The 20,720-nt window shown below is 45.5% G+C and overlaps 1 protein-coding gene across 1 annotated transcript in view; it reads left to right on the forward strand.

The window, feature by feature from the left end:
* The window catches only part of KSR1 (kinase suppressor of ras 1), a 116,370-nt gene that overhangs the window by 67,474 nt on the left and 28,176 nt on the right, over nt 1-20,720 (forward strand). Inside the window, exons 3-9 of the mRNA XM_074974965.1 lie at nt 7,896-8,043; nt 11,488-11,959; nt 14,056-14,060; nt 17,801-17,861; nt 19,304-19,387; nt 19,991-20,052; nt 20,149-20,255. Of these exons, the coding sequence (XP_074831066.1) occupies nt 7,935-8,043; nt 11,488-11,959; nt 14,056-14,060; nt 17,801-17,861; nt 19,304-19,387; nt 19,991-20,052; nt 20,149-20,255 (900 nt within the window). The 5' untranslated portion in view covers nt 7,896-7,934. The remainder of the gene's footprint in view (nt 1-7,895; nt 8,044-11,487; nt 11,960-14,055; nt 14,061-17,800; nt 17,862-19,303; nt 19,388-19,990; nt 20,053-20,148; nt 20,256-20,720) is intronic.

Raw genomic sequence — 20,720 nt, forward strand, 5'->3', positions numbered from 1 at the left:
CCCAGCCTGCTGTGCCAGCTGCCAAATGCACCGTGAAGGCAGCGTCAGCCCTGAAGACTTTCTCGCTATTTGCTCCTCGCTCCATAGCCTCATGGCGGAAGAGGAGGCTTTTAAAGTCTTCAGGACCTTGCCATCTGCTGGACAAAATACGGGGCTGATGACGGCGCCAGCTGCTGCTGCAGCCAGTGAGACTGTTAGTACAGCCAGCCCCAAGATCGTGAGATTTGCTTGACACTCTCACGATTTTTTAAAATCAATAACATTTGGAGGTTTTGGTACCAGCCTTCCGGTTTCTGGACCTTTAGGGGTGCACCGAGGTCATGTTTTTAGGCTTTTTCTCTGCAGTCACGAGGGCCAGAAAGGGAAGCGCGTTGCACTGGGAGCTGGGGCTAGAAGAACCACAGCAGATCACACGAGACTTGAGATAAAATTCCACCCTGGCATTTGGCCAGCACTTTCAAGGGGAGCAAGCTCAGCACCTGAATCTACAGGTGCTCCCAGTTTTCCGTGCAGATGAAACGGGGTTTGGGTGTGGTCGCCACTGGGACAGATGCTGCTGCACGGTACTATACCCACTCATCAAACGTTGGCAAGTGCCAGCCTTCCTCAGATGCGGTATTAGGAGCTCATGCTGGCTATCCTGTGGAGATGAGCTGTCCCCTGGCTGCTCTGACTCTCTCTCTGCTCTGTTTGTAGTCTGTCGGGAACCCAGTCAGGATGCCATTCCAGATACCTGCTCATAGTAGGGTTTGGGGCTTAGCCCTTGTCTCTGATAGAAAGTTGTACTGCTTTTACTGGGCTGATACAGTTGAAGCCACGCAGTTCCCTAGTGTGAATGCAGTTATGTCGGTAATAAGGTCCTTTAGACTGGTATAGTTTGTCGGGTATGAGAAGGGGAAATGTGATACTCGTACAGGGTGCCTTTATGTGGGTATGACTGCATCCAAGGTAGGGCTTGGCCTACTCAGTGGAGCACAGGACAGCGACTCAGCAGATCTGGCTCTGCCACTGGCCTGCTGGGTGACCTTGGGCAAGTCATCTCTTCCCTGCCCAGGCTCTGTGCCTCAGTTTCCATATATATATATATATATATATATATATATATATATATATATATATATATATATATATATAAATAAAAGGGGACTCCTTTGTAAAGTGCTTTGAGATCTACTGAAGAAAAGCACTAGATAAGAGGCAAGTATTAATTTAGTTACCAGTTTAACTAGGTTTGTTTGTGGATTGAGGGTGTTGATGCCATTTTAATGGTTTTATTTTTATTTCTGCCTTTTTACCAGTACAAAACCTGTGTCGACGAGGCCTGTCTTTACTAAGCAGTATGCACATCCCCACCCCCAGCAGGGACTGGAGCATTAATAATAAATACCCCAGTATCATTTCAGCCCGCTCCCGTGGGGTGCAGATAGAGGGTTGGCAGCGTTGTCTGACCCAGCCGTGATCCTGCTCAAAAGAGGGAGAAGAGCAAGCACCAAGTTATGGGGTCTGCTCATTTCTGAGAGCAAGAGCCGCACATGAGTGTCCTGTGAGCTAGCGAAGAAGTGGGTAGCGTTTGTACCTTCTCCTCAAATCCTTGCCAACCTCCCTTAAAAGTTTGCCAACTCTGAGGAACCTTTGCTGAGAGCATGTTGTCATTTGGCGGTGATTGGCAGCGCTCCAACTGCATCAGGAGCTAGCCTGGACTGGCAGGGTCTAGCTGACTAAACAGGTGTCTCCCACCTCTGACATCTGTGATTATAATTTTTTTTTAGTTCATTTTGCTGCCTCTTAACTCACCAGCTGAAGCGTAGGAAATAAACTCCCCATATCTGGCCTCTCTGGCAGCTCCCAAACAACACACACTCTCAAGTGGCTCCTGGTGCTGTAACAGACTCAAACCAGTGCAAAGTACTGGTGTTTTCACAACAGAGATTAAAAATCAGCATCCAAGATTCAGCAGCCATGTAGTCTGGACACTGAGTTCTCTGCTGAACCTTCAAAGCCTCCTCCCACAGGAGGAGGAAAATGTCTTTGGATGCCTCTCAAACCCAAAGTGGGGGAAACTGAGGGATTGTGGAAAGGCAGCATGTGTAAACATCTGAGAGTAGCTGAGGTTTGTTTATGAAACAGGGATTCATCAGAAAGGCTGCAGCAAATCCGACCATTGGCTCAGCAAGTGTCCAGCTTCCTGCGGTGATTTGTCTGGTGCCTCCTCAGAGACCAGCATAATGCCGCTCCCTGCCTAGTAACTCACTTGCCCAATTGTGCTTCAGAGCTGTGCGTGGGGCGAGGTGTTCCGAGTGGTTTGTGCCGTCTTGCTGCAGTCCCAGCGTTGTGTATATTCACAGGGCCAGGTTGTCAAAAGCACTTAGCTCCAAGCAGCTCCCCTCTGGCGTGGATGGCCAGATCTTCAGACGAGCTCGGCACCCAATCTGCTGATCGCTTCTGATCCTCTGGCCCTTATTTAGTAAGTGGTAGCCAAGCTGTCTTGCAAACTCAGCCTCAACTGTGGGTCCTGAGCTCTTCTGGAGACCCTGGCTTTAGTGCTTATAAGGCCCAGCCCCACAAGCCTGGAGTGGGAGTTGAGGGTGCTCAGCACCTTGGGCAGCGTACTGCACCTTGCAGGATCAGGGTCCCAATTGCTTTTAGTTACTAACCCTTCGCTAAAAGAAGTCTGCTCTTGGCTAAGGCTGTGAGCCAGCCACCGAGCGAGAGTATACTGGACTTCTGGTCCGCCACCAGACAATGTGGGAAGAGCAAAAATGTGCGTGGGGGTGTGTGTACAGCTTTTCAGTGCGACACATAACAGATGGGTGAACCTGTAATCTGCTGTGCCAGCTTTAGCAGCTCCTACCAGAGCGCTGGTGGCTGGAGGTACAGTTCTCACAGGCAAGGATGTGTGAGCGTCTGGTGCCGAACAGAATTCCAGAACGCGCTGTGACTCTTCCCTCTGTGTGTGGCTTGCAGCCTGAGGTAGTATTCAGCATTCGTTTATGCCAGCGTGCCTCTTCCTATCTTCTGCTCCTATTTGTGCAGCCATATGTTCCATCATTAAACCAAACTCCCGGTGTACCTGTCTCTGTGACAGAGACTTCACTTCCTCATTGCTCTGGAGTACAGCCTACCTTTCTTGCCACTGCACTCTCATCCAGGGATAATAGTGTAAAATCTACCATCCCTCGTCTAGAAAAGAAGGCATACCCACATCCCTTCTCCTATCCCACTTCTCTGTATGCACGCAGTGCCAGACTCTGCTCTCATTTTGCACTGGTGCAAATACAGAATCGCTTCAGTAAAGTTGTTCCTCATTTATACAGGTGTAACTGAGACCCATATTCAGTCCACGGACCTGATCATGAAGTATCCCTGCTCTTTTTATCTGTTCATTCCAGAGTGTGTGATAAAGATCGGAAGTCCCTTCTTATTGCTGCTTGCCAGATGGGTTAACTAAGGCACTTGTCCAAAGGCGCACACACTCTATGGCAGAGCCCTGGATGAGAAACCAGGGCCCCTGACTCCCAGCCCAGTGCTCCAACCATCACACCACAGCACACCTCCATTTGTAGTTGCAGTTTTAAACCCGAGGTTAATGGAGTCAGCGGAGACTGAGATGCTTCGCTTTCTCAGGGCAAATGTAATCTGTTACATATTTCAGCTATTAGAAATTAAAATCAGTAATAGATTACTGATTACCTTTGCATCATGCTTGGAACAGCACGGGGCAGTGTGCGCACAATGACTTTGACTTGCACTCTGATCTGGAATGACAGGATTGCCAAGAGGAGTAGCTAGGTAATTTAGGTTGCTTTCCTGCCTGAAAAGTAATTAATTGATTGTCTCCATCTTTTTTTTTTTTTTTTTTTTTTTAAAGTGATGTGAATGCAGTCCCTATCGCTTTAATTACACACATAATGAGAATATCTAAACTCGCATTAGAAGCGATAGAAAATTATAAGGGACATAAGCCCTCGTGTTTCAGGGCAAAATAAAATAAAAAAAATGGCTAGACAAATTCAGACTGGAAATAAGGTGTACATTTTTAACAGTGAGAGTAATTAACCATTGGAACAATTTACCAAAGATTGTGGTGGATTCTCCATCACTAGCCATTTTGAAATCGAGATGGGATGGTTTTTTTCCAAAAGATCTGCTCTAGGAATTATTTTGGGGGAAGTTCTGTGGCCTGTGCTATATAGGAGGTGAGAGCAGATAATCATAATGGTCCTTTCTGGCCGTGGACTCTATAGAAAGTCAACCACTAACTGGTAAGGGTTAGGAGGAAACTTTCCCCAAGTGTCAGATTATGGCATGATTGCCCATTACAGGGTTTCTTTCATCGTCTGAAGATAACTACCTATATTGTAAAGCTGACCCTTGCATACATTCTGGGCAGAGATGCATCTCTGAACATCTAGGGGGTGTATTGGACTGGGAGTTTGGATGTGCCCGGGGAAGTAATGAATCTACTATGGTAGGTGTGGGCTTAGATTCTGCCAGCCAATTGTGCTGGCCGTATGCCTGCAGAACGCCGTAGGCTTCCATGGGAATTGTGCCAAAGACCAGCAGACTTTGGCCCCATGTTGTTCCTGTTTTCAGATGATCTGTTGGTGTGTGATCTTTCCTAAAAAGCAGCAGATCTGTGTATTGTAACACTTGTGACATACGAGTTCCTGAGAGTAAAATATTAGCAAAGCCGATGTGTTTGCATTTCCTTTGAAATTTTGACATCTTGGAATTCTCCTCCACGTTTTCCTCTCCTCTTCTTCTCTTCTCCCACAGTTCTTGTGATTCCCTAAGCTTTGAACCCATTGTCGGATGGAAGACTGCCCCACAGCATGTCATGGTTTCATTTTAGATCAAAAATCCACACCCCAGAGAGAGTTAGCTATGCTCACCTAAGTCCCAGTGTAGAGCGTGCTAGGTCGATGGAAGAATGCCTCTCAGAGAGGTGAGTTACCTACGCCAATGGGAGAACCCCTCTTCTCAGCGTAGTAAATGTCTACACTGAAGTGGTGCAGCTTGTGGCATTTTTAAGGGTAGCTAATAATAATTTTACAATATATTTGTGTGCACTGGTGGCATCTGTAGTGTCTGGCTACAAATTCCCCAAGCGCATACATTCTCATTGTTTTTTGCTTACGGTCTTGGTGCCTCCTACCTTCGATCTGACCAAAAATCATTCAAGAAAACCAGCTCTTTTTATTCTGTACTGTGCCTTTAAATTCCCAGGCATCGGCTTGAGGCAGCTGCAGTTTTGCATTCTGCTCAGACCCAGCATGTTACAGAAGAATGTCACTGTGTTTTTCTTAGAGACCTTACTTTAGTCCTTTCTTGATTCATTAGTTTCCCTTTAATCTAATGTAAATATGATTTAAACTGGAAGTACAGAATGGCTCTTGTGTCTTGGGGGTAGGGCGCAAAGAGAATTTAACACAAACCTCAGATGTTTGTTTGGGTCTCAGTTTGCAGTCCTGCCAACCCCAAGCATTGAAAAATCATCCATCAGGCACATGATGAGACTGCATTTAAAAAAAATAAGCTTTAAAAAACTTTGTACATTTCTGGTTCTTACACCGTTTTTGGCTTAGTTTTTGAGCCTTTAGGACTCATGTTTTCAAGCTATTTTCCTCACAAATGAGGGTGTGAAACTTTTTCTTTTCTTTTTTTCTTTAAATCAAAGTTGTAATTGTCCTGTAATCCTATGGCTCCAGGAACTGCGAGGCCTTTAAGAAAAAGAACGACATGTCGCAAGACTTGTGGTAAAATCACGAGGGTTGGTAACCGTGATTGTTGTGAGCAAAAGTTTCAGGGGAATTCTTGTATATCTCAGCCCGTTATCCCATAACTTGTACTCCTTATTATCCTTCTATTGTTTGTAAGCAGGGCTGTCCGTAGGATTTATGGGACCCTACGTGGTATTATTAAACTGGTGCCCCTATGCTCGATGGCAGTGCGGGCTCGTAGCCCGGGGACGGAGGGGCGAGGCAGCAAAGGATACCGAGCCTCCCGGCCCGCCTCACTGCGGCAGAGAGTCACAGTTCCCTGCAGAGACCACCGTACCCTCTCCCTCATGCAGAATGTGCGGTGCCAGCGCATTCAGCTCTGTGAATACGGCCCCTGCCTAAGGAGGCTGCAGGGTGTGCTGGAGCCAGCCCGCCCTTACCTGCTGTCATGGGCAGTGGGTGAAGCTGCCGCTTGGGTAGGCTAGCTCCCCTGCCCATCTCTTCTGCCTGTGGCCCCACGCCCCACTCCGCCCAGGCCCTGCCCTCTCCCCACTGTCTCCCACCTCTTCCCTCCCCCACTCTGCTCACCCCTTTCCAGCCAAATCCATGGACCCAAATGAAGCAAAAGGCATTTGAAAAAACAATGAGGAGTCCGGTGGCACCTTAAAGAAAACAGATTTATTTGGGCATAAGCTTTTGTGAGTAAAAAACCCACTTCTACAGATGCATGGAGTGAAAATTACAGACACAGGGATAGATATACTGACATGTGACAAGAAGGGAGTTTGGTTCTCCACTTGTAAGGTAGCTCCCTTCTCTTCACGTGTCAGTATATCTATGCCTGTGTCTGTAATTTTCACTCCATGCATCTGAAGAAGTGGGGGCTTTTAAATCTTAAAGTCACATCTCTAAAAAAAAAATCCTTGCATAGATTTTTATCATCTTCAGCAGCACACTAATGAAATATTTTTAAAGCAAATTTTAAAGTAAGGTCCTGTTGTAGATTAACATGTTCTGAGTAAATATTACAGTAATGCACAACTGTTTTTGTCAGTGAATTCAGAAACTGACAGTATATATCTGGGGTTGGCAAATGCCTATTAAATGGCTTCATTACCACTTGAATGGCTCTTTAACAGTTTCAGTGTTGTGCTAATAGGTCTGGCAGGCTGGAAGGCTTTTTCACTTTTAAGTTACTAGATCCCCTCTGGAGGAAGACTCACCAGGCTGCAGCAGCTAGCTGCGGGAGCCTGCAGGAAGGGTTAGAACAGGGATCTGAAGAGGCAGGAGAGTGGACACTAAGACTCAGGAGTGCCCCAAATTTTAGGGTGCCCTACACGGCCGAGTGTGCTGCGTATGCCTAAGGACGGCCCTGTTTGTAAGTCTGTGTTGGAAACCGAGGGGTGTTGTAAAAACAGAACTTGACTTATGTTCAGGAAATACCAAATCACTTCAAGCTTCCTAGCCTGCTATATCTTTTGTGTCTACCTCTTTTGAGCCTTTTCCCATATTTTTTGGTTTCAGTGGGTTGTTCTGTGTGTAAAGTGCGGCACAAATATGTTCCTCGGAAAGATTGTGGCTAGGGCTAGTTGAAAATTATCCACTGGAACTTATTTTGAAAAGGAAAAACTGGAGTTTTGTCGTGTGTGTGTGTGTGTGTTTAATGTCTGCTTTCCTCTATTTTTTGCCGAATTTTTTTTCATCAGAAAACTTCCAGCTGCAAACTTTTTTCCCCCTCCTTCTTCACTTTCCACGCTTTTGGGCTTTTTTGACTGAAAAATGAAACTTCCTCTGAAAATTTGACAATGATTTGTTTGTTCGTTAAATTTTTCCACAGCGGGGGAAACCTGCTTTCTGAGTAGCTCTAATTCTGGCACAACAAGCCTTCGTTACTAACGGGAGAGTGAGTGTAACAGGCTGATGATGCACCATACATCTGCCTACTCACAGCTTAGCGAGAGAGGCTTTCAGACAAGCTTGGGGGAGCAGCTGTTAGGCACGGTTGACTGAAGTATGCTGTGCAGTCATGACTGACCCAGGGATCCTTGAGAGAGAGTCACAGCTGAAATGAGTGAATCATGAGTCAGATCCTAGACAACAAGGTGGCAGCTCTACCGGAAATGCTCCGGAACAAATAAAGAATGGTCATTTTTTCTCTTCCTCTTTTCATTGCAGAGAATCCCAGAGGAGCTAACCCTAGATGTCTTACTGGATATGAATGAGTCCAAGGTGAAAGAAACCATGAAGAAATGTGGGGCCAGTGATGAGGAATGTTCCAGACTCAATGGGGCTCTCACCTGCTTAAGGAAGGTGACCGAATCAGGTATAGTTTTCTTTGCTGTTTGATGGGATTAGTGGCTAATTAGACAGTCATCCCCGCCCCCCCCAACTCCATCTTGCTTCACTTTTGCTTAGTCTAAAAATCTTCTGGGGAATCTCTTGGGCTTATTCTGCCAGCAACATTTAAGGGCCAAGTTTGCCCTTGGATGCACATGGGGTTCATGTGATTGAAATTATCAAGAGCTGCGTACCCATCGGAGGACAGGAAATGGCTCTCGAGGTGCATTCGGTTCTGGAAAGGACTCTATAAACGGCCCCTTCTAACTCAGTAGACCTGCTCAGAGTCCAGTTTGCTGACTGTGCTAAAAAATTGACTTCTGTTTAAAACTGTAGTGCCAATGCACTGCTTTGGCATTTGGAGCTGGAGTAGGGTGACCAGATGTCCTGATGTTATGGGCTTTGCTTATAGATATGGCCCTACCAAATTCACAGTTCCTTGTTGGTCACTTTCCTGGTCATAGGATTTAAAAAATCATAAATGTCATGATTTCAGCTATTTGAATCTGAAATTTCACAGTGTTGTAATTGTAGGGTCCTGATTCAACAGGAGTTGGCGGGGGGGGGAGGCTGCAAGGTTATTGTAGGGGCGGGTTGCGATACTGCTACCCTTACTTCTGTGCGGCTGCTGGCAGCTGGGTGTCCAGTCAACAGCTGCCGCTCTCCAGCTGCCCAGCTCTGAAGTCAGTGCAGAAGTAAGGGTGGCTATACCATGACCCCTCCCCTCCCAATAACCTTGTGACCCCCTGCAACTCTCTTTTGGGTCAGAACCCCCCAGTTTTGAGAAACGCTGGTCTCCCCTGTGAAATCTGTCTAGTATAGGGGTAAAAGCACACAAAGGACCAGATTTCATGGTGGGGGACCAGATGTCATGGTCCATGATGCGTTTTTCATGGATGTGAATTTGGTAGGGCCCTACTTATATATGCAACTATACCCCCCCACACCCCCTCAAAAAAAAAGTATCCCGATTTTTCACACTTGCTGTCTCGTCACCCTAAGCTATCTCACTGATTAACAACAGACTCATTAGCAGAGTTGCAATTACAGATCTGTATTGCTGATGGTGCAGTAGCCAGAAAAAAACCTAGCATGTCTTTCAGATTGTAAGAGGGGTGGAGGGGGGAATGTGAAATAAGCATCTTTCCGCAAACTGATTGGATCTGGTTTCAAGTCACTCAGAGCTAGTGAAAAGAACAGGAGGACTTGTGGCACCTTAGAGACTAACCAATTTATTTGAGCATAAGCTTTCGTGAGCTACAGCTGGTGAACTGTTTTTTTTTTTTTTTTTTTTTTTTTTTTTTTCAAAGCCCCTTCCTAGAAAAGTGCTGCTCTTAAAGGTACAGGATGCTGTAGGTTTATGGAAACCTGGGAGTGTTACTTGCAGCAAACCATCCTTATCTGCGTCAGATCTTTCTTTGTAGCAGTTACTGCTCTGTCATTGGAAGGTGTCATTTCCTGTTGGTAATCTGACAGTTCGTACCTCTGGCAAATCTAAGGACCTGCAAACTGAAAAGTTAGCAGAGAACTTGACTTCGTTTCCTTTTCTTTTCTTTTTTTTTTTTTCCTTCTTCTAATCTTTCCGTCTTTAGGTTGTCAAGTATTTTCCATCCATACAGTGGCAAACCAGCCATCGCCTCTAGCTCAGGACACGTGTTACTATTTCCTGTAAGCAATGGCATCTGACCCAAAGTTCTAATTATTATGTTACCATTTGGTATGAGATGTAGCTGTTAAAGCAGAAGACAAAGAGCCGGGACTCTTCATTTCTGTTCCCAGTTCTTCCACTGACTGGCTAGTGTTACTTAAGCCAAGATGCTTAATGTCTTTGGCCCCGATCCATCCATCCATCATTAAGGGGGGAGGGATAGCTCAGTGGTTTGAGCATTGGCCTGCTAAACCCAGGGTTGCGAGCTCAATCCTTGAGGGGGCCATTTAGGGATCTGGGGCAAAAATTGGGGATTGGTCCTGCTTTTGAGCAGGGGGTTGGACTAGATAACCTCCTGAGGTCCCTTCCAACCCTGATATTCTATGATTCTAAGTCATTGAAGTTCAGCACATGCTTAAGGTGTGTGAGTTGTTGTCCCGTTGACTTCAGTGGGATGTCTCACGTGCATAAAGTTAAGCCTGTGCGTAAGTGTTTAGATGGATGCGGGTCTTATCCAATGTTCCTTCTAATTCTTGACAGGCCGTGTGCACAAAAAATTTCTTTGGTGCAAACGCTTGTGCTTCTGTGCAAATTTTTGTGCGTGCGGTGTTCCGCCGTGTGTGCGAGGTTTAGGATCTGTGTGTGCGCGCGCACACGCACACAGCTTAGAGGGAACAGTGGTCTTATCCATCAGATGAGGCTGTGAGTGGTGAATACTTGCCTGCCTCATAAGGGTGTGCTGGAATTTAATGGAGGTCTTTGGATGTGAGGCACTAGGGAAGGGAGCGCTACTCCTTCCAGGATCATACTGCAGGGGAAGCTGGACAGGTTCACTTCCCCCACCCAGCATAAACCAGCAGGTTATGTAACACTGATGAAACGAAAGTACTAGATTGGGTGTAAATGCTGGAATTTGAGGATGAGTGCTACCTCTCTGACAGAGGCAGCTGTGTCTTGATACTCCCAGGTGTCTGGTGTGGGGTAAGCTACAGACAGTGGCTAAGCACTGGTGATGTATGGGGACAAGTGAGAGGCGGAGACGTTTTGAATACAATTTTTGTGGTTTGCAACTTTTTTTTTTTCCAGCCATAGATGGGGGTGGGAAGTTGTATTCTTGATGGACTCACCCCATTAATGCACATTTCTGTCTCTCTCTATTGTCATAAGGCCAGCTTTATTAAGGCATGTAAAGATGCAGATAGGTGCCTAGTGAACGTTACAGAAGTTGCCTAAGTGAATTAATCTTTCCGTTTTTAGGTTATCAAGTATTTTCCGATGAAGTGAGCTGTAGCTCACGAAAGCTTATGCTCAGATAGATTTGTTAGTCTCTAAGGTGCCCCAAGTCCTTCTCTTCTTTTTAAGTGAATTAGGTGTCTAATTGCCATAGACTTTCAATGCGAGTTGGACACCTAACTGGCTTACCTCCCATGAAAAGTCTCTGGCAGTTAGGAACCTAAGGCAGGTAAGCACTTCTTTAAATCCCACCAGGCGCCTCTCTGCATCTTGGGTACCTAAATACCTTTATACATCTAGCCCCAAGCCAGTCACACACCCTATCGGAGGAAGGAGGTTTATTTAGGTTTTGAAGCTCATGGCTACAATCAGGAAAAGGGAACGGTTTCTGTTGCAGTCATTTGAAGGAAATTTTAGCTGGTGGTTTAAGACTCTGAGGAGTTGAAACAATGGCCTGGCCAGATGCCAAGGGAAAAACCACCTGTTGTCCTTAAGCCGCACTGTGCTGGTTTTCTGTCCATTGCTAACACTGATACTGTTGGTGAACAGGTGGGGAGTTAAAAGAAGATCTGTTGTGGAATCCTTCTGATGCGCGCCGAGAGAGCAGCTCTGCACACCCTGCAGAACCCTCCTGTCTGCCAGGACCCACGTGGACTCATGGCGTACTGCATCTTTCAAAGGGCAACAGCCAGCAGGTGCGCTCTGTGTCCGTGTCTGCTCTACCTTCTTCGGATTCTCTTGCCTCGAGCCAAGGACCTTCTAGCTATTCAGACCACTTCCTGGAACCGTTAGCCTTCCCCACCCACAGTGGTCGAGTAGTATTTAGGACTCCTCACACCATCACCATCACACCGCCGACGACACCTCAGTTAAAGAGGCGGCACAAATTGAAACCTCCACGGACTCCGCCTCCGCCTTGCCGGAAGGTCTTTCAGCTGCTACCAAACTTTCCAACGCTCACAAGAAGCAAGTCCCATGAATCACAGCTGGGCAACAGGATAGATGAAGTTCCTCCTCTAAAGTAAGCACTGGAGTTTCCATCCTCTTCTAGTGGAGGGGTGGGGGCTGTGTTTTACACATGGGGCTCTTCCTTTCTTTCTTTGGCTGCATGCATCATTCCAATTCCCATATCTCCAATCCCAATGTAACCAGGAAGTCTTGTCTTGGAGATTACCCAGACCTGTTATAAAGTGAAACAGACCATATGTTCTAAAGAAGTCTCGCTGATGAAATTGACATATGCTTGATACAAACGCTGTGCAACTCTTACACTAGTAAGAAAAGGAGTACGAGCGGCAGCTTCGAGACTAACCAATTTATTTGAGCATAAGCTTTCGTGAGCTACAGCTCACTTCATCAGATGCTCACGAAAGCTTATGCTCAAATAAATTGGTTAGTCTCGAAGGTGCCACAAGTACTCCTTTTCTTTTTGCGAATACAGACTAACACGGCTGCTACTCTGAAACCCGTCTTACACTAATGCTCTCCATCCCGTGCATGAGGTTAACAGTACAGTAGGCCCAAGCCACAACACCGTGTACAGCTGTCTCATCCGCTCTCAAACTAAGCTGGGTTGGATCAACATCAGTTCTGGTGTGGATCCAGATTTTGCATAAGGTGATGTTTGGTTGTGGTGCAGAATCCATATTGATGGATGCCCTAGTACAACGTTAATTGGCTTTTGTAGCTATGATGTCTTTCAGATCACACGTCATATAGGGGTTTGGATTACTTGCTGTTACTGAGGATATCAACACTCTTTCTTTTTTTTTTTTTATGCAAGAACATCTCTGCCAAATTCCATATACAGCAACTATGTACACAGTTTAGCTGGCTATTGTGTCTTCCACTCCTTGTCCGAAATTGTGTTTTAAGTGTTGCTGTGGCTTTTAAACAGCTGCATCTCAGTGACACACAACTATACACAGATCTTTTTTTTTTTTTTTTTTTTTTTTTTAATCCGTTTAGGACTTGTGATATGCTTTGTAGATATTTTGGGATGAAAGGTGTTCTGTTAATGCAGCATTTGCTTATTTATGCAAATGAGCATGAAACAACTGCCCCACAAAGTCTGAACGCCCCCCTGACTTTTGGGGACGCTTGGATCAGGAACCAAACTTTGCAGCTGGCACCAAACCAGTACCACTTAGCTAAACGCTCCATCCCTTTGAAGGAGTTCAGAGCTGAGACCTATTGTCCAGCTGGGACCTGGCTTTACTGAAGGCTTTTACGAAGGAGTTGGCTATGAGCTGCTATAGAGGTCAGTAAGGAAGTTGCATCCTCTTATATAAAGGGAGGGAAGGAAAGTTAGTTTTGTTAGTTATGGTTACTGGTGCATATGAAAGAGTTCAGTACAAAACCACGTGTGACCATGTGATAAACTCTGCGTAGCTTTTATATGCAAGTGCAAATGAAGTGTGTATTGACCCCCACACGCTGTTGGGGCCTCTAACGACAGCAAGTATGCAGGTTGATTTTTGTTTGTTTAGCAATGGGTGAGAGGTATTTCCTTGAATTGAAAAGATCTGTAGCCAGCTACAGCTTTGCTTTAAATCTAGCGGTGAAATCCTGGTCTCATTGAAGTAAATGATAAAACTATTGACTTCAGGGGAGCCCAAAGTCTGTTTGGAGGCCAATGTAGCACTTCATTGTTGCGGAGACTGTAATGGACCAAAAAGGCCGCCTTCATCCTCCATATGCCTTTGTACAGCTCCGTGCACTTTCTGTTTTTGGCATGGAATGCATAAATGATAGAATTTACAGCTGGGATTTTCAACAGAGCCTCAGGGATTTAGGCATCCAAATCATATGGGTCCCTAACTCCCTTAAGCTCCTTTGACAATCCCGGTCTGTGACTAACATCCACGTATGCATGGTATGTATGTGTAAGGGGATCTTGCACTCTGTCCAGTGAATGTTATCATTCACGCGCACAAGAGAATGTACAAAATATTGTGTATGCTGGTACAAAGATGCCTGTGCCAAAAACAGAGGCCATATTTTGAAAATAGAGTCTTAAAGGTTGTAATAAAGACTTTGCATTTAAGGGAGGAGTTTAGATCGTCTGTCACGTGATTACTTGTGTTGAAAATGGTTTTCTTTCTTTTTGTCTTCCAGGTTTGGTAAGAAGCAGATTTTTGGGGGGCAGTCTTCGCATCCTTGCCTGTGGGGGAAAGAACGTCTTGTCTTTGTGTCTCCAGTATGGTCCCCTTTTTATGCTACCTTTTTGGAAGGCCTCGGTGTAGAGCGGTTAACATCAGCAGGCGTTTTGCTTGCATGAGAGCTGCAGGCGCAGTCCTTATTCGTTAACATGAGCTCTTCAGATGAATAGAGCAACAAAAAGAAACGCTGATACTGTAGGGTTTGGACCAGCGTTGAAGGTGTTCTGTTTTTAAATTTCCCCTGTCATTCCTGACTCCTGGTGTCAACGTCTGTTGGTATTTAAAAGCTCTAATTTCATAATTGTCCATTCAGCATCCGCACGTACCCTTCCCGATCCTTCTACTTAGTGTAATGTTTCTTAAATTTCATGTAGCCTTGGCTTGAGGGATCATGCAATGCCTTTATTTGCAACATGGGGCTTTCTGAGTAAGTAGCCAATTTAATCCTCACTTAAGGCTCAGCTGTGCAAGGTGCAGAGCACTCTGGCTCTGAACCAGCAAAGCACTTGGGCCCATGCTTAGCTTTAAGCACACGAATAGTCCCATTGGAGTCCATAGGACTAGTCAGATGCTTAAAATTGAGCATGCGCTGAGGTGCTTTTCAGCATCAGGACGAGCGCTCGGCAGCTTGCAGGATCAAGCTGCAGCCCTTTATCAGGGTGCTTACTGTCCCAACCCGCCGTTCAGTTCAGCGGCATGCTGTGGCATGACAGCAGTGGTCGGACCATACAGGTCTGTTTCATGAACCGCTGCCTTCGTCATGAAGCTAACCTAGAAAACCGCTTGTCCTTTAAAACTCTTTAGTCTTCCTGTAAAAAATAAAATAAAACTAAAGAGATTTTCATGTGCAATATATGGCCTGGTAAGCATTTAAAAAGCATGGCTGGTTTAAAACACAGTCCTAGTAGTTACTTTCCCAAAAATAAATGAACCTGAAATGATTGGAAATGTAAACATCCCCCTCGTGGAGAACTCCTATAGAAACCAGTAGAGTTCTGTAGCTATTTTGATAGGATTGTGTAGAGATTACTTTACTTTAGAACCTATGGAATGGAACAGAAAATGAGTTGTGGTTTTTTTTTTTTAGGTCTTTTTAGCTATTCTGTTTAAAGGTCCTCACTCTCTATTAAATTGTGTAGGATTTAAAAAAAAACCAAACCCATAGAAAGATCACTTTCTCTTACATTCAGTAAGAATTTTCTGTGAGTTTATATGTCCTAACCAAAGTTCCGAGCCTTTAGTTCAAAACCACTAGGCTTTGGTTGACCATCTCATTACGTCTGTTGTATGCAAGCTGTCATTTGTCCACAAAGGGCACCCGCTTGTAGGCTCCTAGCCATCACCTCTCTTGGACGGAGACCCTCCTCTTTCCCTCCTGACTGGGTTGTTTTCCATGCTGCCCAGTTCCCTGCCTGTGCTGTGTTATTTCCAGCAAGCCAGACTGCCTAAACAGGCCAGAGTCTGCATTTTGCTCTCTCTCCAGAGACTATAAACAGTGTAATTGCCACCAGTTGCAAGCTACCGCACAGCTCTCTCTAAACAAGAACCTTTATTCTTAAGGTGAAAGCATTACAGAGAACATGAAAACCAATAAAAAAACCACCACACATGCTAATGAGTTTACCAGAAATCATCCCGAACTCCAGCTAGAGCTCTGGTAGAAATCAGTGCTTCAGTCCCCACCAAGGGGTTTTTCTGTGGTTACAAGTTCATACCAGCTTTAGCTCAGAACAGGCATCCCCATGCACAGGTCACTTTCCTTTGTGCAGCCTGGCTTTTTGGTCTACAGATTCCAGGGATAGGTAATCAGTAGACAGTGGTCCCTTCCTCAGGGCATAGCTTCAAAAGACTGGGTTTTTGCAGAACCTGGAGAGTGGGGGGGAGGAATTTGCATTCACCTCCCCTTAGATGTTTCCCAGGAAATCCACTTCACATGTATTGTCCCAAACGACCATTCTTATCTGCTACTTTGTTCAGTACAGTCCTTTGATCAACCAGGCCCACAATTATTTAATACAGTGGACTCCAAAGATACTTGCACTTAATTCAGTGTGGGTTTTCAAGGCTATCGCAGGAAATAATTGCCATATCAGTCACGCAAGCTGCTGCTGCTTTTTATAAAATTGTTGACATCAGTCAAGCATTGTCTGTGAGGTTGGAGAATGTAGGTGCCTTGGACTGTCGACACAGCCCGCAGCAAGCCTCCCAGCCTGGAACAATAGACGTGGGCTAATACTCTAAAAACAGCTGTGTCTGCAGCGCTCTGGAGTTGTGGCTGGAGCTTGGGCTGTATATTTTTAGAGCGCTAGCACTAGTGTGAGCCCTGCAACCCAAGTCTCTGGACCCAGGCTTATGGCTGCCAGCTGTGTTAGACATACAGTGGAACATTTCAGTGAGGCCTTAATTAAAAAAAGGATCTGGTGCCATCTAGGGACCACATGAGAGACTGATGCTTGTGGGAACTGTGCACACAGACCGGGGCTTGTCTGTGTTGTATGACTATATAGTGTCGGGTTTTCCAGTATGTTAATATTTAACATATAGCCTTATTTGGAGGCAGCATTGCCTACTAGATAGAGTGCTGGACTGGGACTTCGGGAGACCTGGCGGCTTTTCCCAGCTCTGCCACTGGCCAACTGAGTGACCTTGGGCAAGGCACTTCACCTCTGTGCCTCAGTGTCCTGAACTGCAGAATGGGGATAATGATTCCAACCTCCTCTGTAAAGTTCTTAGTGATCTATTGATGAAAAGCCTAAATAAGAGCTCAGTATTAGTTGTAGTTAAACCATTATTTGGTGGTCCCCTTCCAGATCAAAGCTGCCCTCCTAAGCAGACATTTGAAGTTGATTGAAAATTGAGAACCTGCAGGGTTTTTTTCCCCCTTCAAAATCTGTTTTAAAGTAACATTTTCTTGCTAATAATGGGGCTAGAATTGTGTAAGCTTTACTGCTGTTGGAGTCTCAGTAAGGCTGCTCATGTGAGTAAGTGCTCCTCAGCATGAGTAAGCATTGCCCAAAATCTAGCCCATGGTATTGAAAGGGACAGGAAGTCCTTTCAGCCTCATGTCTGACTTGCCTTAACATTTTCCACCAGCCTGTTGTTGCTTTAACGGTCCGCCACAGATCCAAATGTTTGTTAGCAGTGTCTGATGTGGCCTCCTTTAGGGGATGCTGCATTTGCAGGCTGGGTGGACTTTTCCCATCTCTAACCATGATCCTGAAATACTAGTTAATAAATTAATAGGGAAAAACAAATCTATAAATCCACATGCCCTTATTAAATGGAGAGCGAGGAACCAGCCACAGCTTATGCTGGGTCCATACCACGAAGAGAGCATCTCCTGTGGCTCTGTAGCAATGAGTGAACTATTCCCATGTGTGCTACCATAATGAGTGACCCTGGGGCGTAAGGCCAAGGGCATTAGGTTCTCGACTCCCGTTAAATTTCAGTGGGTGTTGGGTGCCTGACCCAGGTGCAGGGGAAGGAGCGCTAGAGGCATGTTACCGATCTCTTTTGGAAATACACATGTATTTGGGCTCCCTTGGTGCGATTTGCTGTTTGTTGTTCCCTTAGAAATGAGATTTTCATGTGCAAATTTCACTTTAGATTTCTAAAATGGTCACAAACTGTGGGCATTAACTTTTAATTTTTTATTTTTATTTATTTATTTATTTTTAAAAATCTAATTTGTTCCCCATCAGATTTCCCCCAGGGATCCCCTCAGATGGTACGAAGAGACATTGGCATATCCGTAACACACAGGTAAACACCAACACAAAATACAGCAGGAGCCGCAAAGGAAATGAAATGGATGTTGCTGTAATCCGAACCATCACATATTAGTGCAGTGTATAGCTGACTGCTCTGAGACAGAATTTTAAGGTGCCTTGGGTGCCTCCTTTGGGAAGTTTAGCCTTGACTTTGCATTTCCTGGATTGCTATTTGTTCTAACTCTAATGTCCTTAAAAGGCATTACACATTAGAACTATTGATGGGTCTCTGCAACCTTCCCTTCCCTCTTACAAAGTTGTTCAGTTGGGATCCTGCCAATGTCTTGCTTATTTCTATTGCAGTGGTGCCGGAGAGCCCCTGCCATGAACCATGACCCAGTTGTGCACGGGGCTGTACAAACAGAACAAAGACAGTCTCTGTCCCAGAGAGCTTGCAGACCAAAGGGAAGGTCTTGGTCTTAAAATGGGAGGAGCACATTAGCCCCTCCCCTGCTTTCTTCCTCCCCTGCCGTGCTCCCTCCCTCCCGAGACGTATTTGCTTTACTTCTTAGTTTAAGTTACAACTTCAGGCCCTGCTTTGGGGTCCATCAACATAAAGAGTGGTGGAAGGAGAGGAAACTATTGTCCCAAACAGTAATACAGGTTTTATGTATGTTTGCTCTGCTGTCCTGCTAGAAAGGAAAAAAAGTTAGGCTCTGATCCAGCAGATACCTACGCACGTGCTTAACTTTAACCCCCTGATTAGTTCCACTGACATCAGCGCGGCTGTTCACAATCCCGACTCAGAACAGCACTTAAGCAGGTGCATACGTGCTTGCTGGATCAGAGGCTTATGTGGCTCCGTAGCTGCTTCTCCATCTGAGCACCCGGCATAAAGAAACAGCCCTCCCTGTATGCGAACTTCTGCTTTTAGGGAGCCTTTGGAGGAGAAACATTAGTGATGTGACTTTCCCCTCTGGGTGGAGTCCTGCACGTGGTCATTTACCTGTGATCCAGTTGGTTTTGGCTGAATGTCTGTATCCATAAGGCCGTAGATCAGCCAGCCTCAGGAGTTGTCAACCAGCAATTCCAGTTTGCAAAACTGCACTGAAAAATGGCAAAAATCTCCTTCTGGGAATTGAACATCATCATGCGCGCGCGTGTGTGTGTGTGCATACTGGTTCTTCCTGACAAACAAGCCCTGTACGCTCACCTATGAGTTGCTGTAGGCTGAAATTGATCCCAGTACAGATGGCCAGCAACAAAACCTATGGTTGTCCTCTGCACAAAGGTCACTTTCTTTCCCTGAGCAGGTGCTGGCTTCCTTAAATACCTTTTTATTAAAAAAATAAAATAGCCACTTCCATCAGTGTGTTTTCCCTTTTATAAGAGGCCACACTGTAAACTGGCTGTAGTTAAACAGCGGTGTTTCAGGTAATGTTTGGTTTTCTGTGTAACTGGCCCCAATATAACACTTTTCCCCCTTCTGCTCAGATTCTCTACAAAATCTTGGTTATCTCAGATGTGCCACGTGTGTCAGAAAAGCATGATGTTCGGTGTGAAGTGTAAGCACTGCAGGTGAGCACCGAATCCTGGTCCCTTACTGAAGAATGTTTTGTGTCATTCGATTTATTATTGATCTCCGAGACATATTTGCTTTGCTTCTTAGTTTAAGTTACAACTTCAGGCCCTGCATTGGGGTCCATCAACATAGAGTGGTGGAGGGAGAGGAAACATGACATACTGACTAGAGAGGTGACTTGGGAGACCCAGACACCACTCCATGCTTTGCCACAGGCTTCCTGTGTGACCTTGGTCAAGTCACTTAGTCTCTCTCTGCCTCAGTTCCCCATCTGTAAAGTGAGGCTAATAGCACTGTCCTACCTCACACGGGTTTTGTAGGATAAGTGCATTTAAAAAATGTCATGTGTTCAGATCCTACAGCAATGGGGCCATATAAATACCTCATATAGCTAGGGCTACATCTGGGTGCAGACCTGGCACACAATCAGACCACAGGGCAGCACTGGGGCCCTACTAGTTTGCAGAACTTCCTTTGAAATTCGCATGCAATGTGCCAGGGGAGGCCTAGACTGGATTGTCTGTAACGAATTAGTCGCTATCTAACGAGTGTGTGTGTGTGTGTGTGTCTCTCTCTCTCTCTCTCTCTCTCCCTCACAGATTAAAGTGTCATAACAAATGTACTAAAGAGGCCCCTGCTTGCAGAATATCTTTCCTTCCCAGTAAGTTTGCTGTGAGTTTCAGCATTTTATCTTTCATCACTGATGTGATCACAATGAGAATCAGTCTGAATAAACTCTTTCTCCCTCCCCTTTCAGTAGCAAAAATAAGAAGGACGGAGTCTGTCCCTTCTGATATTAATAACCCTGTGGATAGACCTGCAGAGCCACAGTTTGGAACCCTTCCAAAAGCACTAACGAAAAAGGTACTTGGTGAAACAAAGCTTGTGATGTGTCTCCACAATTGAACTGTGAGCCCGTCTGGGGAAGATGCAGCACCATCATCTAGCGCAGTGACAGCCGCATAATTTTTTCGCACGTTTTGTTTCTGCCTCTCTGTGCAGAGAGTCTTGGTTTCAACGTGTGACATGTTCCACTTGTGAAATGTGGCTTCTGAGCTGCTCCAGCCCCCTGCTGCGGGGGGGTTGAAACCTAGAACCAAAGCAATCGAGTGGAAAAGAGCACGGGTCACACGTTTTCAGTCACAGTCGTGGTTTGATGGGAAACTGGGGTTTTGATCAAGAAAAATGGTTGTGAAAAAAGGCTGTTTCCTGCAGAAAATTGATATTTTTGTTGAAACGGTGAATGCTCAGAAACCAAAAAGTTCCCAATTTTCAACCAAAACCTGAAATATTTTGGTTCCAAATAGCATCTCCCGTGAATTGTCATTT

Source organism: Natator depressus, chromosome 17, assembly GCF_965152275.1.
Source record: "Natator depressus isolate rNatDep1 chromosome 17, rNatDep2.hap1, whole genome shotgun sequence".
Classification (NCBI taxonomy): Eukaryota; Metazoa; Chordata; order Testudines; family Cheloniidae; genus Natator; species Natator depressus.